The sequence below is a fragment of the Aythya marila genome, assembly GCF_965140915.1.
Source record: "Aythya marila genome assembly, chromosome: 2".
NCBI classification, from domain to species: domain Eukaryota; kingdom Metazoa; phylum Chordata; class Aves; order Anseriformes; family Anatidae; genus Aythya; species Aythya marila.
Window position 1 is genome coordinate 111,842,708 of NC_139043.1, and position 13,500 is coordinate 111,856,207.

The following is a 13,500-nucleotide window of genomic DNA, read 5'->3' on the forward strand; positions in this document are numbered from 1 at the left end:
TATTTCTTCTTCTTATTATTTTTAAGAGATGCTTACAGTTATTCACCACTTATGACAGCCTGGAGTCTGTGGAATCCAAGGCAGCTTGAATAGATTCTTGTTACAAATATTCTTTTGAGAAATTCCCTTTCTGCATTGAAAATGCTTTCCTCATTTGATTTTTAGCTCATAATTTTGCCACTTGCATTTTCATTCTGGCACAACCATATCCCTCAACAAGGCATTGTCAAATTTTTTCTCATGAATTGCAAGATCACTTTTCTCCTCCTGTTCTCTCTTGCTTATGGTCTATTGAGAACATTCTCTTACTATATTCTGTGATCTTGTTCATAATTTTCCATTGGGAAGGAAGTTTGCCTAGTCCTGAAATCACTGAATTTTGGATGATATCTCTGGGTTATGCTTCCACTTGTGCAGTGCCACACAACTTTAAGAAGTTCTTAAAGAAAATGTTTGTTTTTCTCTTCATTTGCCCATAAGCAAAAGAAAAAATGAATTATTGCCCCTCTCTGAAGGACTGATGTTAATGAGAGTTCCTTTCTATATATTAAGTGGTTGTGATCTGTGTATGCTAAACAAGAGTTTTCTCTCTGAAATAGTCAAATGACCTATTTCACTAATATTTAAAAAATCTGTACTTTAGACTTGTCCCTGCCTATGTATATGTGAAAAAATGCCAAATGAAAAAAAAAAAAAAAAGAAAAAAAAGTAATAGCTGCTGAGTACACATATTTACTTACTTAGTTACAGTCCAGAAAATTGCAATGTTTGAAATGATAAAATAGAGTTGAATTAACTTAATCACATTTTCTTTCTACTATCTGCTCCTTTCTATCTTCAGGATCTCTTATCATCAGACTCAGTTTCTGCATTCCATTTGAAACTGCACCTTACAGTGCCTTTTGCACAGATATGCACTTTTTCCCATGTAGTATATCAAGGCTTAAACATAAAAAATTTGGTTTTAGCAAGAGTAATTCCCCCCTGCCCCTGCCCACCCCCCACTAGGCACTACTGTCATACAAATAAATACTATCAAAGAACTAAGTGATACTGCTGTTATATATTGGAGAGAAAAGTCTAGTTACAAATACCTTTCATTGTCTGAAGATGTTTGGATGTGTCAGCGATGAGGAAAGGAATAACACTATGAATAAAGATAGCTCCTAAGTAAGAAGGAGCTGAGAAGAACAATAACAGGATCTATCCTATTGATTGTTATCTATCAATAACAGATCAGCAACCTTGATGTCTTTTGCTGCTTCTGTGTTTTGTTTGTGCCAATTGGCTGTAAGAGGTGTTTTAACAATTTGCAACTGTGCACATGCTGATCAAGATGTTTTAAATGCATCTAGTGAGCTGGAGTGCTTTTTTATTGTGATCGAGTGTTTTTCAGAGGGTGGTATGTCTTCTGAAATCTGCCTCTTTAAAATGTCTCTGTTTTAGAGTTTTAGCTTTACAGTGAGGAAGCTTTCATTTCAGTAATTTAGTTTTGAGTAGTCCAGCTGCCCTTGCAGTCACTTGGCTTTTCAGTCCTCCAGGCCTATGTTGACAGTAAAGGTCATAAGCATGACTGAAAAATTGCACTAAGTTATGAAATAGGAACTACCACCAGCACTTCCTCCCCCCAACAACTATTTTAAGGAAAGATTAAAATCTGGGATAAAAAGAATGTTCAACCTGACTGAAATTGAAGACTGAAAGAATGAAATCAGGAAGAAAAAAAAAAAAGTACTAAGTATTTCAGTTTTTCTTGTACCGTGATTCTGACATATTACGACCCCTGCTATAGTGTTACTTGATGATATGGCTTCTGACACTAATTTAAGAGTAGGTGACCTACTCTGTATTTGAATTAGGAAACAATGGTAAATCAGATTCAGTTGTTCCTGGTCTTCTGGAGTTTTACTAGAAAACTGTTTGCTGCTGGAGTGCCCAGTCCAATCTATCAAATCCAAGCCTATCTCAGATATAGTTCAGCCCAATGAACTATGATTCTCTATCACTCTGTCATACCATATGTATTTAGGATAGAGGTAATCTCACCTACATTTACTAACTAAGAGTTAAGGTGCTAGAGAAATTAGGTGACTTTCCCTCAGCAATCAGTGAATCCCACAGATGACACCCTCCTGAGAGATTATCTCCAGCTGTCTTGAGAGTCAACTTCTGGAGATACCTGTCTTTTAAAAGAAATAAAAAAGGAGCCTAGATAACTAGTATAGATGAAATACTCAGATTTTATGCAGACTAAGTTAGATGGATCTTATTTCTGTTATTTACAAAAGATAATTAAATTTTCCAGTAGCCCCACTGAAAATCTTTCTTAAGTAAGTGGGCCAGGACTTGGCCCTGTACGTAGGGGCAGCAGCAACAGGAGAAAAGTAGTTGGCTGAAAAGTATCATATGGGAATTCCTTAACACAGGAATATGGATATGTAAGTTTATATATACATGTATGTTAGGTATTTAGGCACTGTCAAATCAATGTGCAATATGCATTGTTTCAATTAAATGTGCTTTAAAGCTGAAAACTTTTAAAAAGTGATATGATTATAACTGAACATTTCAAAAAGTCTCCTCTACCTTTTAGGAAAAGAAAATATTTCTAGGTGTTTCTTTGAATTCCTTAGTAGGTGTTACAATTGAGTATTTATCACAGTTTCACTGCAGGCTGCGAGACTGAGCAAAATACATCAAAACCCAGTCAGAAACAGTTGCTGCAAGCATTAAAATGCCAGTCTGGTTGTTCATATTTCATAGTTCTCTACAAAATAATTATAAAATTATATTCAACAGACTGTGGTATCATAATTCACTGTGTACATTTAAAACTACTCTGCAGAATTTTTTCAGAATCCTTCTAACTGTGCAGTGTAGGATGGTTCTGTGCCATACAACTGCATTATACTGAGTAAAAAAAAATCATTGAAGATAGCCCATACCCTTTCTTAGTAGGCATTGTGGATATTTTCTGTGAAAAGCTGCTAATTAAGGATTGCATACTGTTATTAGATACATATTATGGTTTTTCACACATTGTCTTAGATCTTAATACATTATTATGAAAGGTTTGTGGCATAATATTTCATTTTGGCAATGGACTGGTTTACAATGCATAAGGAAAAACTGACATGCAGGAAAGCAGTAGGGAGCCTCTCAATGTTGGGAGTACAGACTGCTTGGGTACCTCTGGAAAAACTCAGTAACTGCCATTGAGGCATCTCAGCCATTCATCTTCAACTTTGGATGGCCAATTGCCTTGGAAAATTTGTTTTCATGTTTGAGTAATAGATAAAATATGTCCTCATTCACACATTTACATGTATATTAGTTGTTAGAGTCTCTATGAACAAAAGAAATTAGCTTCCATGTTTACATGCTTGCAACTATCTTATACTCCAAGATTCTTCATTCTGATGTTAACTGACCTAAACTACAAGGGAGTATTTATGCACAAATGTCAGGATATAAAGTTTTGTGTTTTACCAGGTGTGCATGTGTGCCCATTATTTGACATAATTGATAGCTGATTTTTTTTCAGAACTGAGTCAGACCTGTGTAACATGTGACAAAGTATCTAGACCAAGCTTCTGTATGAAAACTTAGGCTATTATTTAGAAGGAAATACTAGACCTAACAGAAAACACTAATGCAGTAACTTTAGAGGCAACAGTTCTGTAACCACAGGGTAGCACACACAGCTAGTTAGAAACCTCTTTCTGGTGAATACACTGCTCCTAGTGGTTTAGACTGAAAATAGTCCCTGTATTATATCTGTAATCGGTAGACTTGCACTACAAATGCACATTTAAAATTAGAATATGACTTTTTTATTTTTATGTTTAGATTCCCTATAGAAACAAAAAAATTCTGTGAACATTGCAAAAAGGGTATTTTATGTTTCCCATATCAGTAATGAAAAGGCACATCACTTCAAACAGAAGACCTGCGGATATTGCATATAAATGATGTGTGCCACAAAATGGGTATTTCACAGCATATTGAAAGTACTAGCCTCTGTTATGTTAGGGAACCAGAGATTACATTAATAGAGTTATTTTTTAGAGGATCTTGGCCAAATATTCCTGATTTTAACTATGGAAGAAATCAGCAAGTTTGCAAAACTACTCCATCCCTCCAGAAAGCTTGTTGTAAGATGCTTTGGTTATTGATCTAACCACCACCAATGCCTCTGAAATATTGTCATTTTTAATGTTCTTGAAAGCAGACCAATGGTTATTTGACTACAAAGGAAAAACAGCTGATATGATTTTTCTTGAAGAAATCTGCTAAAATATATTTGCCAATAGATTTTTATTTATTTATTTATTTATTTTCAGAAAGACATAAGGGGATAATTTTGTGAAGTTTTTATATTAATTTGCACAAAAATGAAAAAATAAATCTTAAAACCATGTACAAGGTCCTGTCCAGTATGATAGTTAAGTGTGTTTGTTTCTTTGTCATCATCATCATCATCATTATCTTAAGGCTCTGGGGTGGTCTCAAGAATCAGATTTAAACAGCCTTGTAAGGCAGTTTTTGAATATGAGAGGACTGGAGGTGGTCGGCCATCTCCTTTGGGCTACTGAGGGAATTTCAACCAGCTCCTGAATGTCAGTCTTTTCAAAAGGTGTTAAAAAGAGATGCATCCACATGTACCTGAAAGTTAGGAGATTTCCTTTACATCTTTTGCCAAAATGCTCTTCACATGCATTGTGTTAAGGTTGAACATGTGTTGGGTGTCAGCCAAAAAGAAGTACAAAAACAAAGAACTATCTGTATTCAAAACGTAGCTGCTGTTTTAGTGCAGATACAGTCAGTTTCATTTCTAAATACAGAAGAGTTCTGTATACCCCTGCTGTGTGATGGACCAAAGTGTATAGTCTTCTCCAAAGGTCTATGTTAAGATGTTTTTAAAGATTCCCTTTTTTATTAATCCTTTCACCTGAAAGTTACTATAAAATTGACACTTTCCTCTTTTCTATCTGTCATTGTTTCAAAAGGACAAAAATTATATCCTGCCTTCTTCCATGTGAGTTGCTTGTTTTGATAGACTAAAGATTAGAGGCTTGGTTCTTTTCTGTTTTTTACACATGGGTAGTTCCACTACAGATATTACCTGGCTTACATCACTGTGAAGTGATAGAAATACAAGTCTGGGGCTATGAATGTTATGTATCAAACAGTAGGTATGTTCTGTCACTTAAAGCTGGTCAGGAATTTTTTGTAATGACTCTTTCTTTCTTATTTTATTTTTTTCTATTTTTTTTCTTTCCTCCCCTTTAAGAAATATGAATTTGTCCAGTAAATTGAAACCTGTTTTCCTGCTAGACCAGTGAGGAGGTTGTGGATCTAGGGATTGTTTGTGGAGCCTGCGAGCCCTTGGAAATAGGGACTCTGTGGCTCCCACATTTCCTGCTGTAGTCTCAAACACGCAGGAACCAGAGGTCTGCTATCAGCAGAAGGAACCCTGGGAGCCTAAAAAATACTGGTTTGTCTGAGACCCGCAGGCTTCCTTCTGCAGAACTGAATGATGTTGCTTCTGCCACATTTTCCTCGGTCTTTCTGTCTCACCCTTGGATAGGGAGTTTAGAAATGTGCAGAACCCTACAGGGACTGGGTTGGCTTTATAGCTGGTAGTCATGACAGGGGTCATGAATAATCAGAAGCATAGAAAAAGTGGAAGTTAAGCTAAGCCAGAAGGGGGCTTTGAACTTAGAAGATGGGGCAGCGACTTCAGTTTATTTAGAAATACATAATAATAATAATAATAATAATAATAAGATTACTTCAAAGTGTTTTTTTCCTCTTAGGCAAGGCTTTTCAAAATTGGTCTTTTTGACGTTTCACAGATATGGCATTTCATGGAACAGAAAATCTTTTCAACAGCTCTACGGAGCTGTTAAAGTGACAGAGGACTGTTCATCTTCTCAATCAATGCCAGACTAGGGCTCTGCCCAAGCTGAGTTGATAGAGCGTGAACCTTAATCAGATGATTTTTCTCCTGTGCATTGTTACAGTATTTTAATCCCCAGGTGACTCAACCATGCATTCATTACATTCTCCCTAGGGTTCATTCTAGATAATTCTTGACATGAACATATCAACAGCCGGCTGCAGTGATGTGTGAGAAATTAGAGGTTAACACATATTTCAAGAGAAGTATACTCCATTACTTGGAGTTTAATTCATTTTTGCAGGTATTAATTTTCAATGTTTCAATGGTGAACATAACTGCTACAGTCTTTTTGAGAGAAATGAATATTTGGTTATAATGGCGACTCATTTTTAATGTTAATGAACACTTCAATAAACTCATTCTCTGCCATAAGCAAATAATCTAGGGAATTGAGTTCATTTTACCTTTTGGTCATTACATTACTTTCTGGGCCCATACGTTGTGTACTATGTATCTGGTGTGAACGATTGCTTGTAGCTCCGAGCTGTAACTGTAGCTGGAGGAATTAGCCATGTGTTTACTCAACAATTTTTCTGGACCATCATTGTGTAGCCAGTGCTAGAGGAACACACTGAGACTTTCATGCAACTAATATAGTTGATGTACCTGAAACGTATATAAAATGGTGGCATTTATAGTGATACTTGGCCACCAAATATAGAGAGGAATCTAGCAAGGCTAAGTGATGCAATAACATATTCAGGTCATCATCACCAGCATACCACCATGCAAGGAAGCAAAATAATTTTGTCAGTGAAAGCCTCCCTCAAAGGCTTACTCCCTCCTCTGGAGATCTTGGAAAGGTGTCTGCATGTACTGTAATGTTAACTTTTGTAATGGCACCAGGGCTTAACATCTGTGTCCTTCACCTTTTGAATGATTTATTTTCAAAAGTGCATGGAAATACATTGCTGGGCAAACTGTAAACAAGTTCAATAGGTTTTGTTCTGTCAAATCAATCCAAATGTCATATTTTATTGCAGCGTTGCTGGTGATTGTCTTTCTTACACAGCTGTTACTGATGCCAGAGAGCTTGCTCTTGTGTGAGGGGGTAGAATTAAGTCAAGAGCACTAGAGATGGAGACCCTAAATCCCTGTCTATTTCTAAAAGCTAGTTCAGCCTCTGGTCCCAGAATGCTGTCCCATGCATTAGAGAAGGTACAGCATGAGATAATAAATAGGCATTCTGCAGAGGACATTCAAAGTCTATAAATGGATTTCAATTTTTAAAGGTAAAAATGTACTATTAGTAATGGCCACCTAACAGTTTCTGGAATATTATGAAAACGATAAAATCAGATGAGCCAATATAATGAATCTGTTCTAAGGTTGTATAAGAACTGAACAGAATACTTCAAAATCTGCTTCCAAAACTCAATGACATTTCTCAACAGGTTCACAATTATGTTTTGGGGAATAAGAAAAGGAAATCAAACAAACAACACTAAAAAAACACACACACAGAGCCCCGCCCAGTCAAAAACAAAACAACAGAAGAAGAAGAAAAAAAAAAAGCTCCATGTATACAGCCAGTTTCTCAGTAGCTGTAAAGTCACACAGTTCTTTTGAGTTCAATGAAGCTTTGAAAATTTATGGAAGTTCAGAACATGGTCTAATAAATTGCGGTCTCTGGAGTGTGCTTATATATGTGTACATAACTGTATCTGTGATGTTGTACCGATTTTCTTTATTTTCCAGATAGTTCTAATATATCTTTGTATACTAAAGAATAAGACTAGTTTAATATTGTGAGCTTCATCTCCCAGATTGTTTGGTATGTAATTAGGAAAAAAGATGTGTAAATAGTCTTCTCAATGAATGTGTGGGGAAGACCATATTGAAATTCATAACTGACAGCAGACTAAAAAATATATCATATTATATAAAATACATCTTTTTTTTGTTTTGTTTTGTTTTTCTGCTTCATTGCACCTTTAACCAAAAGCATGTAAATGCTGTGAAATTCATAATGGAAGGTTTTTTATGAGAAAAATGAACCATATCTAGTTGAACCACAAAATATCTACATTGTTGGAAGGCTGGCATTATCAAGAGAAAAACAGATTATTTTTTTTTAAAGTCATTTTAATCACATCAGTCATTTTGCAGCAAGAAATGCAAATGTTCATATACTACAGATTGAGACTCTGAAATGTTCTGACAATCTGTTATGTTGTGAGTGATGTTTCAGTCCTATCACTCAGGGTTTTTTGTTTTGTTTTGGTTTGTTTTTTTATGACTATAAAAAACCAATAGTCATCTCTGTCACATGCTGCACAGGATAAAAAGCCTTTCAGTTTTCTTAACAAGAATCAGACGGCCAGGGTGCTGCTGGAACGCGGAGAATATGCCACTGTCTGTTCAAAGTACAGCATAATGAGCCAGACTAAACACACTGGACAATAGAGCTGTGGGGGGAAAGGGCTTCTCATGGATCCGCAGATCAGCTGCAGCTTTAACATCTAACTAGTTTCATTTTTCATCTTTACAAGTTCCATTTCCCTGTTTTGTTGCTATAAGCTACATTTCAATGACCAGACTTTCCTGTCTAGGTGATGATATTTGTGTGCTTTGATAAGGATATCGTGGATTATGCTAGAAATAATTTCTGTTTCTTTTCTCTTTCATAGTCACGACCTATTCCCTCACACCTTACTTCAGCAGTTGCAGAGAGTATCCTGGCTTCCGCCTGTGAGAGTGAAAGCAGAAATGCTGCAAAAAGGATGCGGTTGGATAGACAGCAGGTACTGTTTTGTTTGGGGGTCTTCCACATCCATATTTATAAATCCACTGGACTCATTTACATTGGGTACCATGCAGAAGGGTGGTGCAATCCCTTATATACTTCTTGCGAGCAAGGATAATGAAAATACAAAAGCTGTAGTTCTTAAAATGATATGCCAGCATGTCTTTGTCTATATATATTTACATAAGCTGTATGAGGGTGCCTAGTTTATTTATAAAGTCCATCTGAATAATGTTACATACTTGATTTTTAATGGTTATAGATTTTGAGGACATAGTGTGCAATCTGCCTACTAGACTTACAAGTAACAGAACATGCAGTATATATGTTACATAGATATTAGAAACTGTGCCTGTATACATGAGTCAGAATGTTTAGCTGTGCACATAATCTCTTTCAAATGTTTGTATGTATTTATAAATGTAAGGTGAAATTGTGTATGTTTTTGAAAATGCCTATTTGCCTAAAACAGAAAAGTTATTATGATATATATATATATATATATAAATGCTGTCAGGTGACTTACTAGTGAGTTTTTTAACCTCGTATAAATATTTATTTTTGTATGTGATTGTGCACCTGTTACTTTGTGTGTTAGGATTTCAGTGTTTTTAAATTGCTAAGAATCACATGTTTTCTTTCAGTATTTTAAAGCCAAACTGGTAGCTCATTTTACACTGATTATTTAGTTGCTCTGAAGATACAGTGAATGTCTAACATTTTTATTGAAAAAAACTTTTAGACTTTATTTCTCTTTGTGATTATCAAAAAGCTCAATTCTAGTAATATCTCAGTTGTTTCTGAGATATGTCTCAGTCATGCTCAGTCATGGTAGATAAACTTTTTGTTTGTTTGTTTGTTTGTTTTGTGGAATTGACTCCTTTCAGGTCATTCCCTAGCTAAAGAAAGGATATTTAATACCACATTTAGATTATTGTTAACTTAGGAGCTGAGAGGAGATATTGCTTTTCTGCTCTTTAAAAAAAAAAAAAAAAAAAAGTATTTTCATTAAAGCTGTACATTTGCATTAAGATTTACAAACCACATGTCAAAGCATTGTAATGTTAAGTGTGGCTTAGTATTCATTCAGGTTCTGCAGGTTTTATATGCTGTCAATTTTTCTCTGATTTGTCAAGTAACAATTAAAAAAGAAAACTACAAACTCAACATGCTTGCCAAGGAGACTAAGAAAAGACTTGTACAAATTGCAGTTACTTTCATTGCATTGTCTGGAGACTAACCTGACCAGTAATTACAAAAATAGTGGCTCCTTAGTGCAGACAGGGTAAAGCAGAGTTTTTGAGTGATTTAAATAATAAACCCATAATACTCTCCAAGGAGTCAGCTGTTGAAACAAGCACATTGAAAAAGCTGTAGACAGAAGTCAGAAAGCGTATTAATAGGATTTTTATTACTTTTATTTGTGGTACTACTATCACTGAACGATTTGGTAATGATTTTCATTGAGGGGTAAGATGTTTCTTTACTTTTACTTACAGAATTCAAAACTTGTCAGTAGCATGGCTCCAAACTGATCATCTTTCTTTCAAAGGTGATGTTAAAGTAGCAAAGTTGCCTAACAAGAAGATGCAGTGGAGTCTGTTTTCTTCAGTTCCTTCATCTTTTTGTCAGTGAGTTACAAGAACATTGTGGAGACAGTTGCAAATAGTCCCAGCTATTTGGTTCAGTAAACAGTAAATTAGTTCAGTTGATGTAGATTTGGTACTTGCAAAACTATTTATGAATTCAGGATAAATTTGCTGAATAGTTTTGTCTGGAAAAAAACAATGTGAATGTGTTAGCTATCTCCATAAAGCCTACACTAAGAAACTTACCCTAAAGAGGGGAATAGTGGACAGTTGTTAAAGAAGTAGAAAACCTTGGTTCTAGCCCCAGTTCCATTGAAATGTAATTATTTATTCCAAGTACATAATATTAACAAAGTAGATTGAGAACAAAGCATTCCAGAATATATCTGACTGGGGTATTTAAAACCAACTACTGTGTTCAGTTCTCATGCTGAGGTGGGAGGTGGACCTGTATCCAGGGACAGTCCATTATAGGTAAAAGGACTCTATCCATCTTTTATTATTTTTATCTTTATTTACTTTTAAATTTCATTCACTTTTCTTACTTATATTCCAAAGGATTCTTTTTCAGTGGATTTTTTCTTAAAAAGTTCCTGCTCTTTGGTTACAACAATCCCATGCAATGCTACAGGCTTGGGACAGAGTGGCTGGAAAGTTGTGCAGAGGAAAAGGATCTGGGGGTGTTGGTCAATAGTTGCCTGAACATGAGCCAGCAGTGTGCCCAGGTGGCCAAGAAGGCCAACGGCATCCTGGCTTGTATCAGGAATAGTGCAGCCAGCAGGGCCAGAGTCCCCCTGTACTCTGCTTTGGTGAGGCCACACCTCAAGGCCAGTTTTGGGCCCCTCACTACAAGGACATTGAGGTCCTGGAACATGTCTAGAGAAGGGCTACAAAGCTGGTGAAGGGCCTGGAACACAAGTCCTGTGAGGAGCAGATGAAGGAACTGGGGTTGTTTAGTCTGGGGAAGAGGAGGCTCAGGGGAGACATTATTGCTCTCTACAGCTACCTGAAAGGAAGTTGTGGGGAGCTAGGGGTTGGCCTCTTCTCACAGGTAACTAGTGATAGTGCTACAGGGAATGACCTCAAGTTGCACCAGGGGAGGTTCAGGTTGGAAATGAGGAGATACTTCTTCTCAGAAAGAACAGTTGGGCATTGGAGCGGGTTGCCGAGGGAGGTGGTGGCATCACTGTCCTGAGGGGTGTTCAAGGAAAGGTTGGAAGTGGTGCTTAAGGACATGGTTTAGTGGGTGATATTATTGGTTGGGGGATGGTTGGACCAGATGATCTTGGAGGTCTTTTCCAACCTGAAGATTCCTTGATTCTATGATTCTAAGGTTGCAAAGGTTCAATTCACTCAATTCACCCTGTTTTTTTTTTTGTTTTTTTTTTTTGTTTTTTTTTTTTTTTTACTGTTCCATAGCTTTAAAAACAAAAACAAATTTAAAAACAAAACCAAACCAACAAAAAACTCATTTTCTTGTTAACATAGCTCTAATTTTGCTTTGTAAGTGTAAATTTTTAATATTGAGCATTAAACAAATGGGGTGGACTCAGGCTTTAAGGACTCTTCAGTGGAAGTTTGGGAGGAGAAAAGGGGAAAAAAGATGTAGATAATGAAAATTACCATTTCATAAATTTTATCAAGAGAGTTTCTAACAGAGGACAGACATTTGATGGTTCTGTAAAGTAGATTGTTAAGAGGATCTGGTAAGAGCACTCATTCAGCACTTCCCCTCAGACATGAATGGAAGTATTGCATTAAAGATGCGTTATTGCATGCAGCAGAGTGAAGGATTGCCTTTTATTTTTTCCTCTAGAGGGGTAGATCTGCCTTAGAGCAAGATGTAATTTGAATCCTCATCATCATCTTTCAAAGATGTACAAACATACATACATACATATTTTATGGGTAATATTCTGAAATATATTTTTCAGAATGTGGCAAATGTACATTTACAGATATAGATAGAAAACCTAATGCGTATGGATGGAGGACTTTCCAAGGAATCTCAGTAATTTGATCAGCCAGATCCTTTTAAAAAACAGGGTGAATATCAGAAGGTCCTGGTCACACTGCCTTGTGTGTTCACTCATGTTTTCACACGTTTATTCTCTCATTCTCTGTCCCTGCCTGTAGCTATGCAGAAAATGTCTATGTATTTATGCTGCTGAAAAGTGCCTGCTGCAGGTATGTTGTCTCTGGCTTGTGGGTTCTGTGGAGTGAATGGTATGTGTTTTAAAGAGTTGCAGTGTCCCCACTGAACAGTGCCACCTCCACCAGCAAAGGTGGTTGGTGTCAGCCTACTTTCACATTCTTTGCCTCACTCAGATAGCTTAGGGACACCTAGTCAGTGCTAGGATGATTAGAGTCTGTGTGTTATGAACAACGAGTCATATGTCCAGTCCTGAAATTAAGATAAAACCTCATCAGTTTCTTGAAATCCCTTTCTTTCTTTATTATTATTTTTCTTTCATCTTCTCCTTCGTTTCTTCTCCTCTCCCTGGCATGACATGGTCTTGTAAAAAGAAATTGTGAGCATGCTGTGTGTAGGTCTCTAAGGCAAGTCTGTACACCAGTAAAATAATATGACTTTCCAAACTAAATATGGCTTTGTCTACAGTAATAGTGATTTGAAGAAATAAAATATACCTCAATTATTGCTCAGCAAAAATAACCAGCTTAAAAGTCAAAACAATGGAAAATTTTAAGGGCTCAAAGACTCTGCCTGCAAAAATCCAGTTTTGAAAATAAGGTATGGAAGCTGGTCTCACTGGCATCAGTTACTTATTGTCAATTTTATTTTATTTTTTTTTCATAACAACCATTTATTTCATAATTGGAAACAATGTAATCTTGTCTGTAAGGAAATTAGTACCTTTCCACAGTTTTCGAAACTAACAGTAAAAGCATTGTCAGTTTCTGAGACTTCTGGATAAGGAATATAAATGTGTTTACCAGCTCATACTGTAGTGCTTTGGCTGCCTGGCTGTGTTAGATATTGCTCAAGTGATCTCTTTAGCTTCAGTGCATTTTCATTATCTTGAAATCAAGCTCTGTTGATTGGCCTGTACCCTACATGCTGGAAGTTACATATTTGAAATATATTACTTGACTGAAGAGTTCTGTTGCTTTCACTTTTTAATTCTGCCTGATATTAAAAATATTTAAATTCCATTCCATTAATTTTATAGGTTTATATA

At 36.1% G+C, this 13,500-nt stretch overlaps 1 protein-coding gene across 6 annotated transcripts in view; it reads left to right on the top strand.

Annotated features, from left to right (window-relative positions):
• The window catches only part of NOL4 (nucleolar protein 4), a gene marked incomplete at its 5' end in the record, with an annotated part of 192,084 nt that overhangs the window by 146,733 nt on the left and 31,851 nt on the right, over positions 1 to 13,500 (top strand). For 5 of the 6 annotated variants that reach the window (XM_082754281.1, XM_082754283.1, XM_082754280.1 and 2 more), the window contains one exon: positions 8,596 to 8,709. The exons of the other annotated variant lie outside the window; for it this stretch is intronic. In XM_082754281.1, coding sequence (XP_082610407.1) covers positions 8,596 to 8,709 — 114 coding nt within the window. The remainder of the gene's footprint in view (positions 1 to 8,595; positions 8,710 to 13,500) is intronic. 6 annotated transcript variants of the gene reach the window in all.